This window comes from Puntigrus tetrazona, chromosome 20 (assembly GCF_018831695.1).
Source record: "Puntigrus tetrazona isolate hp1 chromosome 20, ASM1883169v1, whole genome shotgun sequence".
In the NCBI taxonomy this organism is placed as follows: Eukaryota; Metazoa; Chordata; class Actinopteri; order Cypriniformes; family Cyprinidae; genus Puntigrus; species Puntigrus tetrazona.
The window spans coordinates 19272387-19297463 of record NC_056718.1 but is presented as its reverse complement, the minus strand read 5'-3'; the positions used below and the strand labels follow the sequence as shown (position 1 = coordinate 19297463).

Sequence of the window (25077 nt, the reverse complement as noted above, 5' to 3'; positions counted from 1 at the left end):
GTGACGTTGTCTTCGTAAGCAGATTAATGTGTGCATATTCCCTCTGTGCAGAAAGACTTCACTCAGGCTGCCTTCTGAGATTTAGGGCAATGCTAATGTTACATCACCTGGTTTAATCTCAAAGCTTCTCTTTTTCGAAAGCAGCCCGTTGGCCTGCGAAGAGAGCGGCCGATACCTCTGAATATTCAGAGGAGTGGGTTTGTGGATTAATAAAACCTCACAAATCCATGCAACGCTGCTAAATTAGCAACAACGTGCGGTCAGCTGATCAATATCGCAACATAAACCAGTTTAATAAACTGAAATGAGTGGACATGACCTTTCCTGCGTATTAAATCTTCCCCTTTAATATTCCGCTGTGAAAAGTAGTATATTAATCTGTAATATTAGCTTCCGTACAATCGATAACTAACTGCCACGACTGACCAATCACAATCAAGCAGCCTGTTCCAAAGAAAAGCGTAAAGAAGCACAGTCAACGGCCAATCACAGATTTACAGAAAAAAATAGTTTTATTAAAACATGCTACAGAGGGATTAACAAATTACATTAACGTTTCCTTGTGGAGCAACTGAGGCGACCCAGACACGAATTCATGACAGAAAAGAGGACTGACGGTGCAAGCTGCGGTAAGGCTTAGGAAAAATGTGTGTATTTGAATTTTACAAAGTCCTTATTTAGGCGATACATTTATGATACAAAAAAAAAATACGAACCGAAAACCGAGGACAGGTTTGAGTTGAGGTCTTCGTAACAAAGTCACATCGTTAACATTCTTAGTGAGAGAAAAACATTTCCCTTAAAATTCTGATTACTTCTCATTCATCAAAATTGATTGTATTTTCAGACAAGCCCGTATTAGACATGGAAACAAAAATTCCACAAAAGCGTCTATAATCTCATTATATTTCCAGTTCGCTCGTTTTTTTTTTGGTAGGCTAACACATACCATTAAACGTGTATCTTGTAATTCAGTTCCTAATCATTGTGCTACTAAAACGTCAGGCTAATGTGCTCTTTATCATAAAAAGAGTCTAAAATAACGTAATTTAATAACAATATGTGAAATGTCTCATCTTAGCACCTTTGAGGGAGATCGTTGCACTTTCTTAAAACCAGAAAGCCATTTTTAAACTAACACCTGGTCGTTGTCTGCCATAAAAAATTCACTCGCAATCTCGCACATCCGATTAGTTACCTAACAAGTTATAAATGATAGAAATCTGTAACAATGTATTGTTCTTCGCATGCCAAATTGGCCGCAGACCACTTCTCTCCCATAAAGAGCCTGAGCAATTCAACACGCCGCATTAGATTTGTCACTGAAACGCATGATCTTTCTTCTTCGTGCGACTGAAACCCTCAGCTCTAAGGACGAATTGGACGTACTCAATCGTCTGGCACTTGTGTGGTTCAGTAGCTTTAGATAGAAAGCTGGTACCAATTACAAGGCAGAATGAGCTATAATGTGGTAGTTTAGTCATCAGCACCCCAAAAAAAAAAAAACATCGCTCAGAGAGGAACCGCTCGTACAACCTTGAAGAATTGCTAACAAAGTCATTGCTACAATTTTAAAGTCAAGTCTGCTGTCGAAAAGGACGGATTCCACAGACCTTCTCCATGTGCATAGCTTATTCTCACGAGGTGAGAAAATTCAAGTGATATGCTGTTGATAAAGAGATGATATTTTGCGTGTACTCGAATGATTGTATTGGCGATCCTATAGTTAGAACATACGGGGTCCTATAAGGGGGCCTGGTGATAGAAAAACATAAGACAAGATGAAAAAAATCATTTCAATGCTTTTGGGTGCCTTCACAAAACTGCTGCAGTTTCAAGAAACTTATATTTTTATATGAAATATTTCAATGCTTTTGCTCCCATGCAAAGTTCCTCTTGTGTTTTGAAAATACAAACCTAGATTTTTTTTTTTTTTATCACCATGTCCCTTTAGGACAGAGATGCCCAAACCAGGACCCTTGGGTCAAAGATGGCCTGTGATGACCTGTAATTTGGCCATGTCACAAAATGGGGGAAAATATTGAGGGAAAATATGAAATAATAGCATATCTTCTTCTCTAATTGATCTCTTTTTTAAGTATTTATTTCTATTTTATTATCGCAGAGAATGTAAGTAAATTTGCTTTTGTAAATTAGCTAAGCTTACATCTCCGCCGTTACAAAAAATTTAAATAAACCGGTTATATTTTCAGAATAAATGAGTGAAAAATTACGGATGGGTCAATCAATAGCACATCAACTTTCACACCTCCGAGAGATTTAAAAAAAAAAAAAAAAAAATACAATACTGTATTGTCTAAACAAAAAAGTAAAAACGAGAAAAATCAATAAATAAAAAAATGTAACTACTGTTCTACAACTGCAGAAAATAAAAACAGTACAAAGCCTTCAAAATGTAAGGTAACGTCAAACCTTGGTGGATAAATCATGTCCATTCCATCCATGTCATGTATGCAGGTAACAAAAAAACGAAGAAAAGTGGATTGAATGTGGTTCTTTTGGGCAGAATGAGTAGCTCTCTGAAGCTTAGGTCCCTTGTGTCCTTACGCCTCTGGAAAAAAAGCTAGTGTCCTCTCTCCTCCAGGCCAGTCAGCCTCCATAACTACAGCAGCACCACGACACGAGGCACTGAGATTCTGTCCAAAAATAGAGCCTTTTCCCCACATTTTCCATATTTGCTCGAATATTTAAAATGCTTGACAATTACTAGAGTAAAAAAAAAAACTTTTAAAAAGCAAAACTGACATCCTTCATTCTTAAACTTACCATTTAAAAAAAAAAAAAAATTATGGCTGATAAAGGAGTATCATATTCTGTTAAAAACTTTTGTTTTTGACTTTAAAAAGGGCACCCAATTTCCCTCTAACACAAAAGCACAACTGTAAATATGTTAAATATGCTGTACAGTTGACGATGTGCATTAAATAGTGTTGAGGGAAGGACATGTGGAGGATAAAGCTGGTACGTCTAGTGTCTCAGATGCGGATCTGGTAGCCATCGCTGAGGGTGCTGAGCTCTGCCGGCTTTCTGTCCAGTGCTGCTGGCCTGCAAAGAATCATGGTTACGTTAGTCTCATTTTAGAGATTGTTGTTGCATAATGAAAAAATATGCCAAACCTTTCGGTGCATGGATTAATCGTTTTAGTGTAGAATGTTTCACCTCAGTAGAGGAGTATAAAAAGGTTAAATATATAAAAGATTAAATAAATGCACATTCATTTGCATAACTGATATTGCATATAAAATGAAATGATAAACACTTTACATACATTATTGTTAAAGTACATTAATTTGATAAAAAATGCAGTAAAATAGTAATCTTGTGAAATAATATCATTATAATTTAAAGTAAATATTTTCTATCTGAATATGTGACCCTGGTCTTGGGTTTCGTGGATATAACTGTAGCAATAGCCAAAAATACATTTTATAGGTCAAAAAATCTGGATAAGTTATGGTCATGTTCCATGAAGATATTTTTATAATAAATTTTTCACATATATTATTATACTGTAAATACATGAAAACATAACTTTTGATTGGTACTATGCATTGCTGAGGGCTTCATTTGAATAACAGATTAATATAATCTCAGCCAAATATTGTCCCATCCCAACAAACCATACATCAATGAACGGCTTATTTATTCAGCTTTCATAAATTTCAATTTTGATCCTTATGCCTGGTTTTGTGGTCCAGGGTATATATATATATATATATATATATATTATAAATTCAGTAATTAATTAATTTTCAGCAAGCATTATGTGCTCAATATATATTTCTACTATATATTTTTACATATTTCTTTCATAATATTTCATATTATTTGATGAACAGAAAGTTCAAAAGAGCATAATTTATTTGAAACAGATACTGATACCCTTTGGACAAATTTATGCATCCTTGCTATGTAACAGTTTCAATGAAAAAAAAACCCAAAAAACTAATTCTCGCTGACCTTAAACCTTTAAACAAGTAGCGTAAAAACACACAATCATAAAATTATTAATGGCACAATTTTACATTACAATGTTTTTTTATAGTCTTTTAATATTGAGCAAATTATTACAACCAGCCGGTTAACACAAGTGGATTGATGTAATATTAAAAAATTCAAGTGGTGTTAGATAAACAGTGCGTGGACCAAAACTAACTGCTGCATGAGTCCATCACTACTGGTTTGAATCCCACAGTCTTACTTCCTGAGATAAATCACATTCATGTTCAACCAGCACTTTCAGTCCAGCTGAGAACACACAGAGCTGCTGAAGAACAAAGAGCTCCATCACAGACCTTCAGCACAGCCAGAACCGCTGTTGCCTTCAAAGGCCTATCACATTTTCCTTTCCAACCATTCACTTTTATGCTACTACTCTTGTGGAAAAAAAAATCAATACTCCTCCATGTTGTTTTGACTGATGTGTGCTATTTGAAGCAGGTGCTTGAATGCCAGGCGATCAATCGCACAGCGGTGCCAAGGCAGGTCCTCTCCGCTCCAGCTCTGCCTTTTACACTTTCTCCCTCAGAACGAAAGTTTCTCAGGCAAACGTTAGTGTTGCAAAACAAATGTAAATAGATTTGTCACTGAATGAAACCACAACCACAGTAGCCGCCCTTTTATGATTAGTCAAAACAAACAACGCGCTTTTATATCTCAGCCCTAAGATACGTGCAAACTCCGCGAGTACAAAATGTGCAAAGTGGGGACCGAAAGTGTTTGTGTGCATTTTTTCAGTGACGACTGAAAGGAGGAGACAGAAGTGGTGGGGGTGAGCCTGTGGACAAGCAAACATCCTGTGTGTTAGAAATAGCCCTGAGTGGAGATAATGCACTTTGACAGGGAGGAGACTCAGGAAAAGGGCAGGAGCTGATTTGTTGCACCAGAGCTAAAATTTCGTTTTCCCTGTGGAATTCCCCCTTGTTCACTCAAAAGTTCTAATGCGGAGGTCTGAAGCGAATCTGAACCATAGTTTCATTTTATCTTCTTGACGTTTCGTGTCTTGACCGAGGCTCCGTTTACACTAGAGCGTTTTAATTTTGAAACGCAGAACTTTTGCTATGGAAAGGTCTATCGTTAACACTACTCTGACGTTTTCCCCCTCGAAAACTGAGACTTTTGAAACCCTGTTTTAGTTTATAAATGCCAAGGTTGTGTTTCAATGCAACTTTACATAAAAAGAGGACAGGAGAAAATACTATTTCTTTCAATACGGGGACAGGAGAGGTGTTTGGGAAAACTGGGAAAATGGGAAAACTGTAAAAGTAGCTTGTGTTAATTAAAAAAAGTTGCTCAAATAATCCTAGAAGAAACTAGAAAAAAGTAATCTTGTGTTACTTGTACAAGTATAAAATGACAGGGTGATAATTACAAAAATAATTACAAAAAAAAAAAAAAATTAATTGATAATTACAAAATATATTTGTTTTAAAGAACTGTCCCTTTAAGAACTGTATTTGCACAAGAGGTGTAGTATTTGTATAAGATGTTTCCTTTAGGGAGCTTCAGGGACTGTCACACATCTCTGCAGGGGATTTTATGACAGAGGCAAAACCTCATAATCATCCGCTGCAGAACTGGGGGGGTTTGAGGGCAGATTCGGCAGGACTTTATTTCATAACTTCATAATTCCTTCCTCTGTAAGCGAATTAAACTCATCTGCCGAGCGACGCGTGTGCTGTAATTGAGGGTGATGCTGACGTTAAACGGGTGGTGTGTTTCAGCAGCTGCCTGGCACACCATGTGTGGGGCTCAGTAATTAACATCTCCGACCATGTGACAGGAAGGTGTTATAGAACAGCAAAAATAGCTCCAATCGGGAAGCAGCAGCTCCGCAGATCTGAAGACTAAACTTTGGTATCATTTCGTGCCTTGTGCGGTTCATTCTATAATCTTAGCTTGACTAAATAATTACAGCATTCTGAGACGACAATCATTTTAGACTTGTTAACAGAAGCACTAGGATGCAACATGTAATTAAACTCAATGGCTCAAGTTTAAACACACATAGGGGATGTGGCTGTGGTATTTTTAAATTGCTTAACACAAACATAATCTACACGAGCGTCTCTGAGGGTTGTGATGGGGCTTGGGATTTTCAATATCACTTACTTAAGAGCTTTTAAGCAAAATGCGTGGGGTTTATTTAATTCATTTCAAATAGGGTGTCATTATAAAACATTAAAATGTAGGTTTACACCAAACGCAACAAAGTCTTTTTTGTTGTCGAAAGACTTTCGAACACTACACAAGACCACTGAACCATTTAGGACGAACTAGTTCACTTAAAATGGAAAGTCTAATTCATTTAGATCGACTAGCTAATTCTAAACAATTTTCTAATAAGCAATGTAATTTTAGGATTATTAACATGCTATTAGTAAAGCTTTTTAAATATTTAATTTTAATAAGTAAATTGTCAATAGTGCAGTGAAGTAAAATGCACCCCTAACAAGAAGTCGAGTGGCTTTCTGTCAATTCGCAACTAACTTAAACACGTGAAAAAAATCAGTATGGGGGTAAGTTTTTGCTCTTACGTAAAATTTGCAATCATATGCATTTACCAAGCAAAACTTATAAATATACGCACATGCATACTAAAGCACACCAGCTTTAACGTAATCCGGTGCATTAGAGGATTTAGTTGCATCACCGGGCAATGAGCTCTGAAATGCTAAAACATAACAGGACCTTCTGATTATCACTGTGCGTTAATGCAAAAGGATTATTCATTGGTTCATTTCAGCGTGACATGTCAGTGAAGCCCTCATCCACCACAGCTGTTGCATTGGACTCGCATCCTATTAGAGCGAATGCCAAGCCGGTATACTGCCAGAGGGCAGCTTATACTGACAGGAGAGCGGTGTCACATCGGCTGCAAGTGTTCAAAACGCCGCTTTGCTTAACTAACTAGCCCCAGCTCCCTCCTCTAGGTCTTTTTTTCACAGCTTCACGTTTATGTCTTGCTAAAACCACCACTTCTTTAGCTTCGCTATCTATCACTTTGTCACTTTCTATGACTCCGTTCCTAGCAGATACCGCGCACTGCCTATATTTCCAAGGGGGCGGCACTAAAAAGAAAGGAATCTTATTTCCTCAACGCCACAAACAATAGCAGCCCGAAGTCTCACTTGTAAAGTGATCAGCAGCGCTAAAAGGGGCTTTCTGCTCCACTCAGCACAATAAAAGAGCTTCTCGCCGAGTACTCGCGCCGCGCTGCTATAGAAACCTTGAATCCATAAGTCAACCGCCTGGACGAGGGAAACAAGTGCTTCTGTAACACGAGAAGTGGCCAACCGTGTGCTGTTAGAGGAGATTAATCAATGGATTACCAGCACCTGCTTCGCACTGTCACCATCACAGCTCTAATGAGAAGACGCTGGGTTAAAGCCACCGCGTGGACGTCTGCTCAACATCAGAGCTCCACAGTGTTAGCATTTCACTTGCATTTGCAGCGGAAAACATATAGGCGCAGTGGATGAATTTGAAAAACATCCCTCGGATTTACTCATTTTTAGCTATAAAAAAAAGCTAAAGTGTCTAATATTAAAAAAAGGACAATTCACCGAAAATGTAAATATTTTGCCATTAATTACTCATGTCGTTCCAAATCCGCAAGACCTTTGTTCATTTTTGTAACACAAATTAAAATTTATTTAGATTTTTTTCCACAAAACAGCATTCTTATAGTTTCATAAAATGAAGGCTGAATCACTGATGTCACATGGACTATTGATTGATCACTTTTGATCAATTTAAAATGTATTTGCTGATTATCAGTATTGATTTATTTCCAAAATGTAACAGAAAGATACTCAAATTTCACAATATTACTGTTCTCCTGCATTTCTGACCAAATAAATGCAGTTTTAAGAGCTTAAGAGACTTCTTTAATAACATTAAATGTGTCGCTAATCACAAACGTTTGAATGGTAGTGTATTATGCAGGAATGATTCTTTACGTGTATATTACAGTACAGTACCAGTCAAAATATATACACACACATACACACACACACACAAACACATTCACTGATAATGTGACAAAAAATCTAACGGATGCAGGGCATTTAACAATAAACTTTATTATCTAAAATGAGCCTGACATCAGTGCACGTATTTGACTTATTAGACTTGTTTTTTTTTTTATTCATCAAAAATAGTATTGTCAAACGACCCGGTACTTTGGTGCCAAGTCGGTACTAAAAATACTAAAAGGTCGTGGTGTCAATATTTTTTAAGTACCGGTGGAACTGAGTACTCGGTCAACCCAGTCGTTGACGCTTACAGACCCATTATTTCCATGATGCAGAAAATGCTGACTAAATCTCGGAATCCAGTTTAAAAATGGAACGTAGGCTACAGTTTACTATATGGACTAGTATCTGTAAATATTAAGCCGCAAAAACGAATTCAAATTTGAATCTTGCATGTTCTTCGAGTCTCTCTACCGTCATATCACATACACACAGAAATGGTATTTAATGTATTTACAGACATTGTGCCAGAAATATATATATTGAATTTAATAGTACATCCCCCTCATTCACCAAAAAATAAAATGTGTTTAAAATGTAATTGATTAAAAGACTTAAACGATAAACAATGTATCGGTCGGGCTCTAATGTGTTCCACAGCTTATTTCTCAGTAACAGTGACGGCAATTTGTCCATTACTTACGATTTGTCTCTTCTGTGGGCATGTTGGCGTCTTTGGGGACTGCTGCCTGATCGGCGACGAGGTGATAAAGACTTGCCTCGAGTGCGTTCTTTGATTGGAGACTGAGCACTGGATGACTTGAGGATCTGCAATACAACCCATTTGTTTTCAGATATTTATACATTTTATACGGTTTATTTTATCTTTGTATTTGCCAATTAGATATAAGAAAAGTGTCAACATTTGGTTGAAATAATGTTACATTGTCATTCCAAGTAATATTTATGTAAAAATTCAGCATGCTTATACATATTAAAATATATAAAATAGTAAGGAAGAATAAAATTTTACTGTGCTTTAAATGAGTAAAAAAATCCTATTGACAAAAGGGTAAAACATAGAATAGAATAAAATTACAACGAATTAGTATTTGGGGTGAAAGTAATTAATCTTTTAATGTCATAACCTTATTTTTGTTGTAACAATGCCTAACAAGATGAATGACATTTTAATTGGTAAATTTAGTAAATCAGGAATATGTGACATTTATTTTTTGGCTCAGAAAAATAAATGTAAACAGAAAATGTCTTTTTAGGGAAAAACAACAATTTAAACCAGTATTACACTTATTATTTTTATGGTTAAACCCTTTTTTCGTCTTTGACCACATGTACATATTTTTCACTGAATGTGTATTTATATATTCATAATATATGTGTGTGTACTTTATGTATTATGTCAACAAAAACTTGAATTATTTGACAGCACTAGAAATTATGAATTTACACACACAGACACACACACACAAAAACCAAGACAAACGTACATATAAATAAAGCTATGAGATGCTGAAGATAATTATTATGTTCAGTTTGAAGAGGAAATTAAGATTTCAAGGCGTTTAGAATAAAAAAAGGGCTTGAAATCTTCCAGGTGGAAAAAGGCAGGCAGAGAAAGTCACAGATGAGGAATACGGCCTGTCGTCAACCCAACAGGGATCCGGTGCAAAAGAACGACAGATCCACAATCAGTTTATAAAAAGGGCCTGAACTTTTTCACACCACAGGGAGCAAGCGCTGAATCGCTCAAACTGTGTTTTCTCATTAGCGAGTGCAGCACAAATAAAGCTAGTGTTATGAAGGGCTCCACATTACGTTCATTAACTTGATGGCGTTCATTAACTTCATTATGCTACGAGACAACAGATTTCCAAAACTTTCAATCACTCTATATATCGCGTTTTCCCCAAATGAGTGCACAAGTGATGAGAGGCAACTTGACATTGCGATGCTCTCGGTCGTTAAAAGTTGATTTTTAGAATGAGATTCATTATGAATGACTATCAGCTCCAGGCTGACGATGCCAGATGCTGGGTGTTCATTACATCGAGAAACTCGTTCGAGACGGACTGCAGTAATACATTTAGATTTCATTTCTGCAAACTCATTCCTACGATAACTGTTATGTCCTTGACGCAAAAATGATTAGTTTAATAATAGGTTAGTCAAAAAAAAACTCGGAAACAGTCAACTTGAGGAAAGTAGGCTGAGCAGAATAACATAATACATCTATATTATATGTACAGTATATATATATATATATATATATATATATATATATATATATATATATATATATATATATATATATATATATATCTGTCAAATGCTTTGAAATATTTATATAGCCTAAACATAAAAGATAAAAATATTTAGGTTTTGAAAAGCGAGTCCCAAAATCCTCAGCATTCATAAAAAAAGCCTACATTCCATTCAAACTAATTACACTATTTTTATATAAATACTACATTTTACATCATTTTAATAATATATTATAGCTAAGCCCTTTTGATTATAAAGTAAGGGTTACAATGTAAAAAATATGTTAAAAATGAAACACGCGTGGATGAATTGTTCAATATAAGATTGCAAATGCAAATCCTCAACATCTATAAAAACATGCCTACATTAGGAAAGAACAATTTCTACTGTCTGTTTATGTGGTTCATGGAAACTATGTCACAGCTGACTGCGGTCATCCGTACAAGTCAAGGCCGCATCTGAGAAACTGGGAGCACATGACCTACTTTTACTGTCTACATGATAAACACGTCCCATGTTACAGTCATGCAGACGATCTCAAGCTAGCATGCTGGATAGATAAACACTCTCCTGAAGCTAGGGAAAAACATAAATGTTTACTTAAAAGTATAAAATGTAACGCCTCCCACAGAAAGTCTGACCTTATTTAGTTCCATCTGAACTAGCTTAGATTTTGAGAGGGACAAATATATCACTATTCCAAAAAAATATGACATTTTGGCAAAAATATCAACTAAATATAAACATAAAAAAATTATATATATTTAACAAAATGGAAGGATGGATTCAGTAGGTCTAGATTTTAGTTTTGGCTTGTTAACCATAAAACATTTCTCATTACCGGAAATAAGATATAGATAAAGATATAGATATTCACCTAATATAGATAGATAGTTTCAATAAGTAGTTTATATTAAGGCTTAATTTTAGTATTATATTTAAAAAAACTAATCTCATTCAAAATGATACTAAAAATAACACCGTATCTTAGAAGGCTGTGGACTCACCTTCATCCTCATGTCACGGCCATGCTTCTCCAGCTCTTTGCGCATGTCCTCACGGCCCTGCTTGCAGGCGTTGATCACCAGATAGTTCCACTCAATAGGTTGGAAAACATGTGGATTATGGGGCACGTACAGGCCGATTTTGATCTTCTTCATGGTGTGCTGGTAGCGGCGGTATGAGTCCTCAAAGTCGAACACCAACTCGCTGAGCGTACGGAAGCTCAGAGATCTGTCCATGAGGTCAGTACGTCGACTCATACCCAGAGTGCCATATCGGCCGTTACAGTAAACGCCCAGCACCACATGATGGAAGTGGTGGCCGGAAAACTGGGTCTTAAAGCTGATGGGGAACCGTTCCACGGAGGTCAGACCATTGGTTAGGTAGCTGGCAACACGGGAGTCAAGGATATCCCTAATGTTTATTTGTGCTGGGTTTGATCGCAACAGGTTGGGTAAATAAGATTAAATTTCGAATATGTACTGAATGTGTGAAAAATAGCAGCTGCTTGAGAATGAAGTGATAATTAAATGGCAAATAGATTTTTATCAGTGTTAAAATTCAGGAGGATGCCAAAGTGTTTCATACAAAAAATACCAAATCTTCCCTAAGGTTTTAAACTTATTGATTTTTTCTAATCCAATCTGTCCTTAAGCTTTGAAGTAAGTTTAGTTTTGCTCACTTCCTGTAAATCGATCAGCTAATGACTTACTTTGGGTAAATACGAAGTGGTCTTTAACAACCAGTTTTTCAATTCAAACTGTATTAAGATATATGACAGGTAACATTATGTTCACAGAACCGACACTCTGTATGAAACTGTAGCTATGTTCTAGCAATCTCATCTTGTAAAAGACTTAGCAGCTGTATAGCAATACCCTATCACTCTAGCATTGTGGCAACAAGGCCCAGCAAACATCCGTGACACTTAATCATTGTGAAAACAATTTTTACATGGATATCAGCAGCAAAAACACCTTTCCAATAACATAGCAACCACAAAACACGCTAAAACCACTCTGATTGCCTTAGAAGCTGCATGGCTGCATGCAACACCCTAGTAACCAACTCTAAGTCTCTAGTAATGTGGCAACAACTTTTGAATGGAAAGCACCAAAAAGAAAACCCAAGCAATGATCTAGCACCGACATGGAACTAGGTAGCAACCACATAACACACTAAAACCATTCTGAATGCTTTAAAAGCTGCATGGCAAGTTCCTAGTAACACCTATAACGCTGTAGAAATGTTTTGACAACTTCTACATGGAAGCATCTACCAGAACATCCTAGCAATGGACCTAGCAACCACATACAGCTTCCTAGCAACCACAAAACACACCAATGTTGCATATTAATACCCTAGAAACCACCTTTAATACTCTAACACTGAAATTAATCCTAAAATATATACATTTTGTTAAATGTAGTAAAAAACTGACATAACTCGAACAAACTCCAATGCTTGTATACAAAACCAAACATCTCGAGTCGAACAAAAGCCTTCTCTCTCCATGATGCTGCAGTGATGTGATTGAAGTTGGTCAGCAGACACTCGGCTAGACTGGCCTTCCCCTTGGGCTTTTCCTTGTCTCTGCCTGATCACTTCTGTAGTCTTATGTAAGCGATCATTGCTCACTGCGGCATGGCCACACATGATGCGGCAGTTGCTGCCATGAGGAGTCACCAGGCTGTGAGTGTATCAGCTGGGTTCACACCAGGACCAAATCTGAAACTACACACAAAAATAAAAAGGTCTAAGCTACTTTTTGACCCTAATGCCTTTTAGGGTATCCATCATGTCATTCAATAACTACAATACAAACGAAACAAAAAGAGATTAGCATGATTGCTGTTCTCCTTTCTGATGCTAAATTTGAATTCATTTTGCCTTGAGGTTGCTAAAATGCGGAAATGATGCTTTATTCTCTGCAACCACCCTTTAAATGAATCATTATCGTCACACTTGTCAGTAAACAGTATGCCTGTGCCATTTAGCTGTTGGGTACCGCACAAGCAGCCAAGTCAGCCAAGAGCACATACCACAGATCTGTTGAGCCATGTGTGCCCAACAACACAACGCAACGTCCTGGAATGGCTTCACTGATTTGCCATCTGCCTTTCAAAGACAATCAACAGCAAAATATGCTGATATTCCATAACACAAGCATATTCTTCTATTAATCAAAAACAGTTAGGCTATTCCAGATTAAAACAAAAATGGTAAGTGACAGTAGCACTTTCACAATTACGCACAGTAAAATGACAACTGTAATTGGACTCTATTAAAAATATGAAACATAAGATTTACTTCAAAGGTGAACATTTTTTTTATTAAAACATTTATTCAGCAGGGACACGTTAAACTGATCATTAGTTACACTAAATACTAAATAATATTTTGTAAAGGAAATGTATGTAACAACAGTAGGCTGCAAATTGAATAAAATAATTGAAGCCTATCATCTGCAGAAATGTTTGGTGAAAGTCTGCAAAAAGTAAAGCAAACATTCAGGAAAACGATGAGAAAGCAAAGAAGTTACATTTAGATTGTTTCAAAAAAAGGAGAATGTTAACTCGGTTGTATTATTCTTTTGTAGTATTTTGAACACGAAAGGTTGTTGTTATTTGAAGTAAATACAGGCTCATTTGGTAGGATTTGTTCATCTGCAGCTCTTTTGAGTTTCCTACTCTCTGTGTGTACACATACACACATACACACACCCACAAAACCCCCCACCAGTGCTGTAATAAGAAGACACCAGAAGATCACATTACACATCAGCAGGGCCATGTGATCCTCTCAGCAGCAGTGCCGAGAATTCTTATCTGCAATACACTATCTGCATCCTAAACCTGAGGGATTACTTCTGCTATAGTTCCCAAACACAGTGTTCTCATTTTGAATATTTATTTGAATATCTTTTTATGACTTTATTTCTACCCCAAGAATTTTGCATGAAGAAAAGAGAAGACCAAACACTGGGTTGTCCTTGTGATATCATAGCTAAAAAATGCTGACCTTGCATTCTTAAGAGTCAAAAAGAATACTGCTTTCTCACATAAGCCAAAGCCAATAAAGAAAAGCTAATTTTAAATTTTATATATACAAATTTACACATTGTTTTAACCATCATAGACATCTACTGCTAAGAAAATTATTTCTAGGATATCGTTTTGATGATTGAACCCAATTTAAGTATTTTTTTTAAAGTACATTTTTCACCAAATGGAATTGCACTAGGTAGTCCCACCCTCAAGCTCACGCCATTGGCTGAGAATCTTGCTCTAACTGACCCATCCCTGGGTGCTTGATTGACATGCAGTCTGACCGATCATAATGCAGAATTTGCCATTTTGTCCCAAAAACCCAAAAACAAATCTGTCGGTAGAGTAAATTAATGTTGGGTGACTTGAAAAATAGTGTTTTGATGTCTGCCAAGCACCTTCTGATGTTCATTTGTGTTTATTTCACTAATATAGAGGAAGAGATAATTAGTTCCTGTGCTGCTTGAACTAAGAAGCTACAGCGATCTGTCACAACACATAAAAGAGTATCAAAATGGCATTTATTGTTAATTGTCTTTTAAAAATTACAAAATTTGAATGTTGAGACTTTGCTTCATACCAAAAGTAACCTGCTCTGAGTACATTGTCAGTGTCCTCTTTGCTTCACGATATATTTTTCACTGCTTGGAAACATGAAAGCACGGCTTATAAATAGCAACATTAACAAAGGGGAGTGGGTCTTCGCGAAGGGTCAACTAACCTATCCTTAATCCACTCCCCTTAAACACATATGAGCCAATGGCAGTTGAGTATTGTGTTAACAACAAAAACTATAAGGAGAACAATAATGATAACCATATTACCATCCACACCAAAAAGAGTGATAAAGTTTGGTTTACTAGAACAAAGCTGCACTTTTGTCATCTGCCACTTTAAATGCTCGAACCTCTTCAAAAGCAGGATGGATTCTAATTGGCTGTCGATGTTTTTATTAATTCAGCATGTTTTGAAAATCTTCATCGCCGTTCTCGCAAAACGTGTGGCGTGTATTTTGTTATTCTATAACATTCAAAACATTTAAACTCTAGAAATTGCTCACTCGGATATTGTGGGATTTTTGCATTTGCATATGACTAAGAATGTCAGAATAAGCTTTGAAAATGATAAGATTATCCACATATATGTCCAGTAGGAACATTTTAGGCGCAGTATTTAAAAACGTGGCTTACTTTAACTTTACAACAACAATAGCCTCAGTGTTCTCTGATACTCCAATACACATTGTTATGATGTTTGAGTCCTCTGGGACTGTTGGAAAGTCCCTTGAGATCACTGTAGATTAAAAGACAGGTTTTGTACACAAAGATACAAAATCTCACAGTGACGTAAACCTTCATCTTCCCGCTCCCCGATACAAATCTACACGCAGATTTGCAACTAATGACCCATGAGATAATTAACTCAAAGTCAAGTCCACACTGCAGCTCTCGCTGAACACGCCGCAATCTGCAAAGCAGCTCCTCACAACATTTCTGGGTTACATTTGGCATTTGCACGGACAGAGATGACATTCACCTTGTGTTAACCCTTGGCCTGGATCTGATGAGCTAACTGACACTAATAGTTCCTGAAAGAACTCACCCTCCCAGTGGCATAGAATGGCACAGCTGCATCGACTGCATGGACAGGAAGCTGTGCCTCCCTTCAGGAGAATCTACTATGACTCCTAGTTTCCTAGCAACAGCTGAACGTAAAAGCTTCGGGCTGAGTTGAAGGGGTGGGGGATCATGAGGGAAGACAGCGATCTGAAGCGCATTGCCTTTGATGGATCTCTATTTAGTCCCTCCATCTCAATTTCAGCAACTGAGAAATCAACAATAAAAATAAAAGTATAGGGCTTTCCCACGACAAATTTACTGTGCTATATGTGCTCGACTGTGATAATTACTTTTATGAGAACTGATTTATACTTTAGGGACTGGAGGATATTCAAAACTAAAAAAAAAAAAAGCCCACTAGATTTCTACATTTTCAGAAGAAAGCGTGAGTGCCTCCCACATCTATCTTTTTTCTAATGTATGATATTGTAAATTATTTATCATGCATGTTTTAGCCATTTTTTCTCTCAATTTTCCTAAAGCCCTCAAATTTTCTTAATTATTATTTTAATATTACGTATATAATTTAATTACTTTTTTTTTAGCTATTACTCATAATATTTATATTTATCTTGAATTTATTCTAATTTCAGTAGTGGTACTTTAACTTCAAACATGTAATTTATTTAAGTTTTTTTATATAATATTAATATTTTACTTTACTATTATTTCTATACATATTTATAGTACTTATTTATATTTGTATTTGTTTATTAACGTTTCTCTTAGTGCTGTCAAACAATAAATCGCATCCAAAAGAAATGTTTTTGTATACATACAATATGTGTGTGTACTCCTTATTTATATATAAAATTATGTATATATAAACAAACACACACATACAGTATATATTTAAAACAAAACCTTTGTTTTTTGATGAGATTAATTGTGATTAATCATTTGACAGCTGGTTTCTGACTTGGTTATATCATTATTTAATTTTTCATATTATGTTTAATTTTTTGAATTTTTGTACTTAAACTCATCCCAAAATATATATATTTTTTATTGTACTTTTTCTATAAAAAAAAAATAATAATAGTTTTAGTTTTTGTTAACAATAACAAGACATTGTCAATAAAACCAAAGGATACATTCCAAGGATAACTGCTTCAAGGCATTTGATGGGAAGTGATTCTCGTATCATCTCTCTGGCGGTCTCCATCAACCTGGAAAGAGATCGGATTGATTCAATACACGGTCAGTGACTTCTTTTTCATTTCAAATGAATCTTTCATGTTTGATTATAAGCTCTGTATTTTGTAAAAGGGTGCTTTTTTAAAAGAATGTCATACCTGCAAAACATCTTTTTAAATTTACCACCAAAATAAGTGCAAAATAAGGAATAAAATCTAAAAACAGGAAAGACAAGGCAGGATGACAAAAATGCCTCAGCGATGGCATCACTTACCCACTCAGAGGTCTGGTTTTCTTAATCTCAAAGAACTGCGTTCCCGTATGGTTGTATCTGTCAGCAGTTAAGGAGCTACGTGAAGTTTGTACGGCTCATTTAGGAAGCCTTGTTTTCCTGTTTTTCATTGTGACTCAGGCATGTCAAAATGCACAGCTGCGAACAATATCCTGCCGAACCCATTATCCTTCACAGACACGGCTGTATTTGTTGGAGAAGATTACGATGCTGCTATATTAATTGCACAAAATAATGAATATACGTATCTACAGAAGCTGGACCACGTATAGACAATGTAATATCCAACTTAAAGGGTACAACTCAGCCAAAAATTAAAATGTAAATGAGTTTGTTTCTTTATGATTCAGCATTACATCACTTGCTCACCAATGGATCCTCTGCAATGAATGGGTGCCGTCAGAATGAGAGTTCAAATCCACATGACTGCATCAAATAACACCTTGTGAAGTCAAAAGCCACTTGTTTGTAATTCTTAATGGATTGTTAAATGCAAACACGCAACTTTTGACTTTACAAGACGTTAATAAATGGACTGGAGTCATGTGGATTATTATGTTTTATCAGCTATCGAACTCTCGCTCTGATGGCACCCTTTCACTTTTAAACATTCATTGTTGAGAAAAAAAATGTAACAACATTTTTCAAAATCTGTTCAGATGGAGAAACAAAACTTAAATACGGCTTGGATAGACTGAGCGTGTTTACACTTTCAACCAATTTTCACATTTTGGCAAACTATTCCCTAAATCTATATCAAAGCCACACGTTTTCGAATCCAGCAAACTGTAATAATCAGAGTACCAGAAGTACGCAGACCCGTGGCTAATATCACTCTACATTAAACTGACTGACACTCCAACCAAAAAGGCACTTTGAGCAACTCAAGCCGACTGAATAAATTACACTGAGCGAAAAAGCATAACTGACACTCCAAAGGAATGGAGTGCCCAAGAATCCACAATGCATCCAGAAGAAACAGAGGTTTAGAATGCATCTGTCAAACTTTTCCAGAGCGAACAGTCGAGGGTAAAGGATACTGCAAGTTTCTCATGTAGTTCTGGACGGCATGGAGCCAATCAGGCACAGACATCGATGGCTTAAAGTTTGGAACTGATGGCACGGGGTGCTGTAAAAACAGAGAGAAGAAGAAAACAATATACTTCAACTTTTATTCAGCAAGACAGGCTAAACTGATCAAAAGTCAAATACATTATTTACATCAAAGAATTCTACTTCTTAAGACTAAATTTAGGTTTGCCCAATATTTGTTTGTGCATAGGCCCTATATTGTATTGTATTGCCTCACAGATGCTATACTCCTAGCTTTATTTTATAATCAGTGTTTCAGATTTTGTAGCTATATTAAAAACATCAAGTTGAACATGAGTCATCTTGAATTATTCATGTACACTCATAATTTTCTGCCTCGGCAAAAACTAAACTGATGTGTGTAATAATGCATGGCACTTCGGTATGACACAAGTTGTTATGGATACCAGGAAGTACATAGAGGTGGGTAAACACTGTGATAATGTGGCATTTTATTTTTTTGTTCATGTCTCAGTGTTTTTCTCATATGTAGGGTCTAGTTTTGTTCTGGACACCACTGACTTTCATTGTATATGAACAAAAATATTTGAAACGTAATTTGAAATACTTTCTGGGGAGTCAAACAGTTCTGAAACGTCCAAGTAAAGGCAAGTAAACCATTATATTCATTAGGCTGAACTATCCTGTTAGTATCCTGTAGTATAAATAAATGGAGGTTGTCACTTTTTATCCTGAAGTTGGCGGCTTAGTCACAAGGTGACTTTTGTAACCAAAAGGAGATTCATCAATCAGATTCTGATGTCTCAGTGGCATGAAAAGTCCTTATCATCTATAGAAACAGTGCCTCATTGATCATATGAAACCCCTACAATGACACTTCTAGCTCCAAAAGGACAGCGAAAAGAATTAGCAGTGAACAAAGGTCATCCTCTCGCACACAAGCCTCCATTCATTACAAGAAAAGAAGCAATTAATGAAAAAAGGCTGTCCTCTATCTGAAACAATTTCTTTATTACAACGTATTGAAACCGAAGCCTGTCAAATAAATGCAGGCAGTATTATGCGTCGGGTTTTATTTTCAATATAAGCACGACGTGTGTGTTGGAGGCATGCAAGAGCTGCTGGGTCACAGGAGGAAATGAGAAAGGGAATCATCTCCAGTTTCCTTTTTATCTCCCGCTGCCCAGTGCGAGAGAATTGAGACTATAGAAAGGCAGGGTAGTACAGTCTTGTCTGTCTATGTGCTGACTTCTGGAGTATTTGAATGCATGATAAGGAAGCATAGAAATGCATTGTACAATAGGTCTAAATTCTGCGCCAATGTTATGATGGCAGAATAACAATGTGGAGTAGAACAAGTTTTGAAAGACAGAGGTGCAAACACGCACCTTCTTTCTCAGCACTTAAATAGAGGTGTTTAGAAACCTGAGGTGTGACAAACGTCACAAGAACTTACAGCATCATTAAAATGGTGTTGATGGAATGGAGCCCAGTGTTTCTCAATTGGTTTTGCTTGAAGACTCGAATGGCAAACCAACACAGCGGCAACATTTTTACCGTATAAAACAACACCATTCATGTACTTTTTTGCTATATGTTTACCTCGCAGCATTGGTGAACGTAAGAGACTTCTTCCAAACTCATATTTTTTTTAGCGGCTGATCACCAAATCCCCTGTCAAGAACACGACCCAGCAGATGAGAACCACTGCTTGAAATGATCCCAGCACAGTTATCATTTTAATTTACGCTCAGGCTTTCAATTCAATATTGACTTCCAAAAATGTATCTGGATACAAACGACACTCTGAATATTGATTCTGACAGTCTGAATTCTCTGAGAGAGGTTTCATTTACGTCTACGCTCTACCCCACAGGCTCAACTGGGTCTCTCAAACCCTGAAAGGAGGTCAGCAATAAATAGGCCACAATCCACGCTCGCAGGGCCATTAGCTGACCTCTGCCCACCCGGGGGACTGTAGCGAAACTTGAGACTCACTACTGTAGGTAACGATACAAGCCGCCCGGAACATTTGTCTAACAGATGTAGACTTTTCAGTCGTTACAGGATCAAAGTCATTGGAGAAAACCAACTGGCCAGTCAGAAAATTTATTTAGAATATGTTGATAGGAGGTAAACATGATGCTTTTTTAGTTTCAACATTACTTGTTCTTCAGACATTCCGCTTTAAAAGATGTATCAGCTGTATGCAGAGTGACCCACATCATACAGGGCCTTAAATATTGGATTAGTAAGTATTATAACACTTAATATGTTGACTTTATTTCTATTTTTATTAATGTATTTATTTATTTGTAATAAAACATTTTTTGGACGTGTGATTGAGATGTGAAAGAATGACCCAAAAACAATTTGATAAAGACCCAAATGCTAGACAAAACAACAGGAATTATGCAGATTATCCCTAATAACACTCCTGCAAGTGGATTATATTCAAAAACCAAAGCCAAAAGATCATTACCGCACCAACATTTCTGCATGTATGCACCACAATTTACCAAAAAATTGTTAAAATGAAGTCTTTATTTTTTGGGGGGTTTTTTGTACACAAAAATATTATTATTATAGCTTTGTAAAATTTTGAACCACTTATTTTACATGGGCTATATTTATTGATGTATACCTACTACCTTTCTGGGTCTTTAACGTGGTAATAGCACTGTTGTCTATGCAGGGTCAGAAAGCTCTCGGATTTCATCAAAAACATCTTAATTATTGTTTTGAAAAAGAACACTTCGTCTTATGAGAACAACATGAGTGTAAGCAATAATGTCAGAATGTTCATTTTTGTGTAAAGGTCTTTAATGTTTTTGAAAGAAGCTTCATAATATGCTCACCAACAATGCAATTGATCAATAATAATGGAGCAAAAACAGTAACACTGACATATCATTATAATTTACAGTTACTGTTTTCAGTTTTTTATATCTTTTAGAATGTAATATATCCCTGTGACAGCAAAACCTGCTTTTCAGTATCACACAGTCCTTCAGAAATTACTTTCTTATGCTGATTTAGTACTTAAAAAACATTATTAGTGTTGAAAACAGCTGTGCTGCATGCTTAATGTTTCTATGGAAGATGCAATTCATTATTTCCTTTAATACAAAACAACAGGAATTACTCAGATTATCCCTAACAGCACTCTAGCAAATGGATTATATCAAAAACCAAACCTAAAATAGCAAGTGCGACTGCGCTATAAATAATAATTAATACTCTATTTAGTTTTCGATTATGGTTTAACTGCACCAAACGAACAGAACTGTATTGGTGTGTGGTTTGTTTACATAATGACTGCAGTGTCCTCGGATCCAAGGTTACCGCTGGAGACTCCGATTCTCCATCAGTGCGGTCATTCGCAGGTTTGCGTTGATTTCTTTCCCATGGACTGTCACTCTCTGTCGAATGGCTCTAGCAGGAATGTCTGGCTCGTGTCACAGCCGTTCGAGTGGCTCCTAATCTGGCTGATCTGATGGATTCATTCCACGCACCTGTTCAACACTTGCTGGCGGGGAATGTCCCTTAATAAATCACGTTAACAGCTAGGGATCTGAGTCAACACTTTCGACCAATCGGACACCTTTGTTCTGCAAACATCAGCACATATGAGCGTGCGGGAATGCACAATAGTGTTAACTAAAACAAAGGAGCCAGTAAAAATCACACAGCTTGACCCCGCGAATGCTGTCCGGCTGTGCACCGGGGATTACTTAGTCCGTGATTAAGACTCACTTTATCCCCTCCGAGGGCCCTTCATTTGCATGCTCTATGAAGCCTGATCGGGTCTGATTGGTTTATGTTTGGAGGTTAGAGAAACATTGTGATAAAGGGACATGGCAGCAAGTTTAATCCTAGCGAAAGGCCTGAGATTTCCAATGGCATCATTCCTCATTTAGTGTGCATCAACGAAGGCATGCTTCTACGCAGTTGTCATTGGTTGGATCAGATCTCTCAGTTGCCTGGTTTGTAATCAAATTATGAGAAGGGACAATGTGACAGTGTCGGAAAACACATGGATGAGTAAATCCACTCGCATGTCACACGGTCTACACTTCCTCTTGGTGGAAACTGGGTCACACAAATGGCAGTTTGTGAGATGCTATTTATATATAAACACCATTCCTGTAAATGTGTCCAAGGCTTCATATATAGGCCAATTTTGAGGTTCAACCATTTTTATGCTCTTTATGCTTACGCTCACCGAGGTAATAAAAAACAGTAACATTTCTGAACTATTATGGCAATTTAAAATAGAATTTTTCTATTTTAGTTATTTTTGATCGCATGATCAATATATAGCTCAATATAGTCTCCATAATATCCTGATTTGCTGAAAAAGTTTTGCTGTTTCATTAGTAGTAGTAGAAATAGTTCTGCTGCTTAATAAGTAGTAGAAACTATGAAAATGATTTTTCAGGATTATTTGATGAATAGAAAAATCAAAAGAACAACATTTATTTGAAATAGAAATATTTTGCAACCTTATTGTCATTACTTTCAACTACAACCGGTTAAGCATATTGCTGAATAAAAGTGTTAATTTCTTAAAAAATAAATAACCCCAAATTTTTAGATGATACCATATCAAATATTACTTTCACAAAAAAAAGGCTATTTTTCATATGGCATTACTTAAAGGATCTTTCATATACACCAAGGTAACAAAAATAATGAAACATGATAATACAAAATGCATTTTTATATCCGTTATCAATTTCCTACTGGCATCTTTACGAACACACATAAAGTGGTTGTCACTTAAAACCCAATGACCTACCGAACATGAAACATTTGTGGCCATTATATAAACGCGTTGCCTGCTTAAAAAGATATTTTAGCATTCTAACGTACAAGCCTTTGAGGAACTTCACTACATAACTAAGCTGCCTACCAACATTTCGTGTATCATATCATATTGGAGGAGCCTATGTATACGATGATATGCGTGTATCACAAGATAATATTACCCCAAAAATGTTGTCTAGGCAGGCAAGCTCACTGGACTTTTGAGATATTTAAATGAGTCTACATAAATAATGAATTACTTTCCACTTACTTTAGGGAGGTGTGTTGCATTTCGTATTCTGTCCACCATCTCCTGTCCATCGGGATGAACTTTGGTGACATGGGACCACATTCTCTCCCAGGTGACAGTGTCTATGGGAAAGCCCGTCCTGTTCACGAAAAACGGGACCCCGCCGTCTTTCTCCTCTTCCTCACCGGAAGATCTGCCGGTGTTGTTTGCGGCAGTGGATGAGGAGGATTCAGCCGCCAGACCCGTAGTGTGACAGTAGGTACTGGTGCTCTTGGACCGACCGTGTCTGCTGATCTTGGCCGTTGAGCCGCTGCTGGTGGCGCTTGGTCCGGTCATTGTTCAAAAGTCTTCCGAAGGGGGGAGTGTCCCCTTGTTTTTTCCCCCAGATCAGTTATGACTGCCCTGCATTCATGCACAAAGACATGTTGCACCTCGAGCATGCATACTAATGTGCCAAAACCACTCGGTGCTGCTCAAGTGTAAGAAAATCGGGTGGTTTGAAGAAGATCCAGAGGCAGAAAAACAGTCAGCGATACCATTTCTGTAGCAAACTGTGGCTTAGTGTGCTTCAGATCAGAAATGGTCATATATGTTCCCAGTAAACCGCATTCTGTAGTTGTGCCACAGAAACTACTTCATCCTTTCGCTAAAACACTGAGGAGGCGTCCGATTCTTGCGGAGGGATCGCGGGTTAAATAATCCACGGTAGAATAATTTAACATCTGACTGTAGAGTATTAATGAATGATCTGTTTTTCCGAGTAGGCGTGTAACCGCTTTCACTGGCGGTCTCAACAAATGGTCACTCACTCTAGCGTTTTTTGGTACTGTTATTGTATCACCATAAACTACAGCCAACCACGTTCTCCCGGTTTTTCATTGGACGAAGCAACAAAGCGAGGCGGGTTCCATTCCATATATGGGCGATAGATCCGCCTGTGATTGGCCAAAATAGCGGAAATGGGCGTGAATATTCGCGGTGTATCCAGCAGGGTTTTTTGTGAGCTTGTAAAATGTGCATTTAAAGTGATAGTGTATGTCAAATCAGAAATAAATCATTTTCTAAAAAGTAAAATAACGGCCTCAAACCACACTAAACTCATAGGAGTGTTTATTTAGTATACTGATCCTGAGATACTGATATGCCTGAATGTGAATGTGTCCATATAGTTAAGTAATAATTTTAGTTATTTTACTATATTTAGTTATACTAAATGAAAATGAAAAATGCGTTTTTATTATCTATCTATCTATCTATCTATCTATCTATCTATCTATCTATATATATATATATATATATATATATATATATATATATATATATATATATATATATACACACACACACACACACACACACACACAAGTGACAGAAATGCATTGTTAAGGATATAAAGGAAGAAGAAATACCAATATTATCTAAACCATATGGGTGAAATTAACTTATATTAATTACATTTTATAAGAAAATTATATTAAATATTTTATTCCTGGTGGTATGCAACAATGTCCGTTTACTCACTGTTCAGACACAAGAGCATCCTTTAGATGTCTCCAATCACCAACAGAAGGTAAATGAGCAGAATGAA

The 25077-nt window shown here is 36.7% G+C and overlaps 1 protein-coding gene across 1 annotated transcript; it reads right to left on the bottom strand.

Moving 5' to 3' along the window:
- Positions 1-493: 493 nt before the first annotated feature.
- vash2 (vasohibin 2) lies at positions 494-24305 on the bottom strand. Its single transcript, XM_043220051.1, has 7 exons — positions 23511-24305; positions 18418-18506; positions 17360-17416; positions 17043-17117; positions 11288-11669; positions 8701-8825; positions 494-3066 (listed from the first exon to the last, which is right to left on the bottom strand). Exons 1-7 carry the CDS (start codon positions 23823-23825, stop codon positions 2997-2999), a joined length of 1113 nt encoding a protein of 370 aa, XP_043075986.1. The 5' UTR covers positions 23826-24305; the 3' UTR covers positions 494-2996.
- Between the last annotated feature and the right edge of the window lie 772 nt (positions 24306-25077).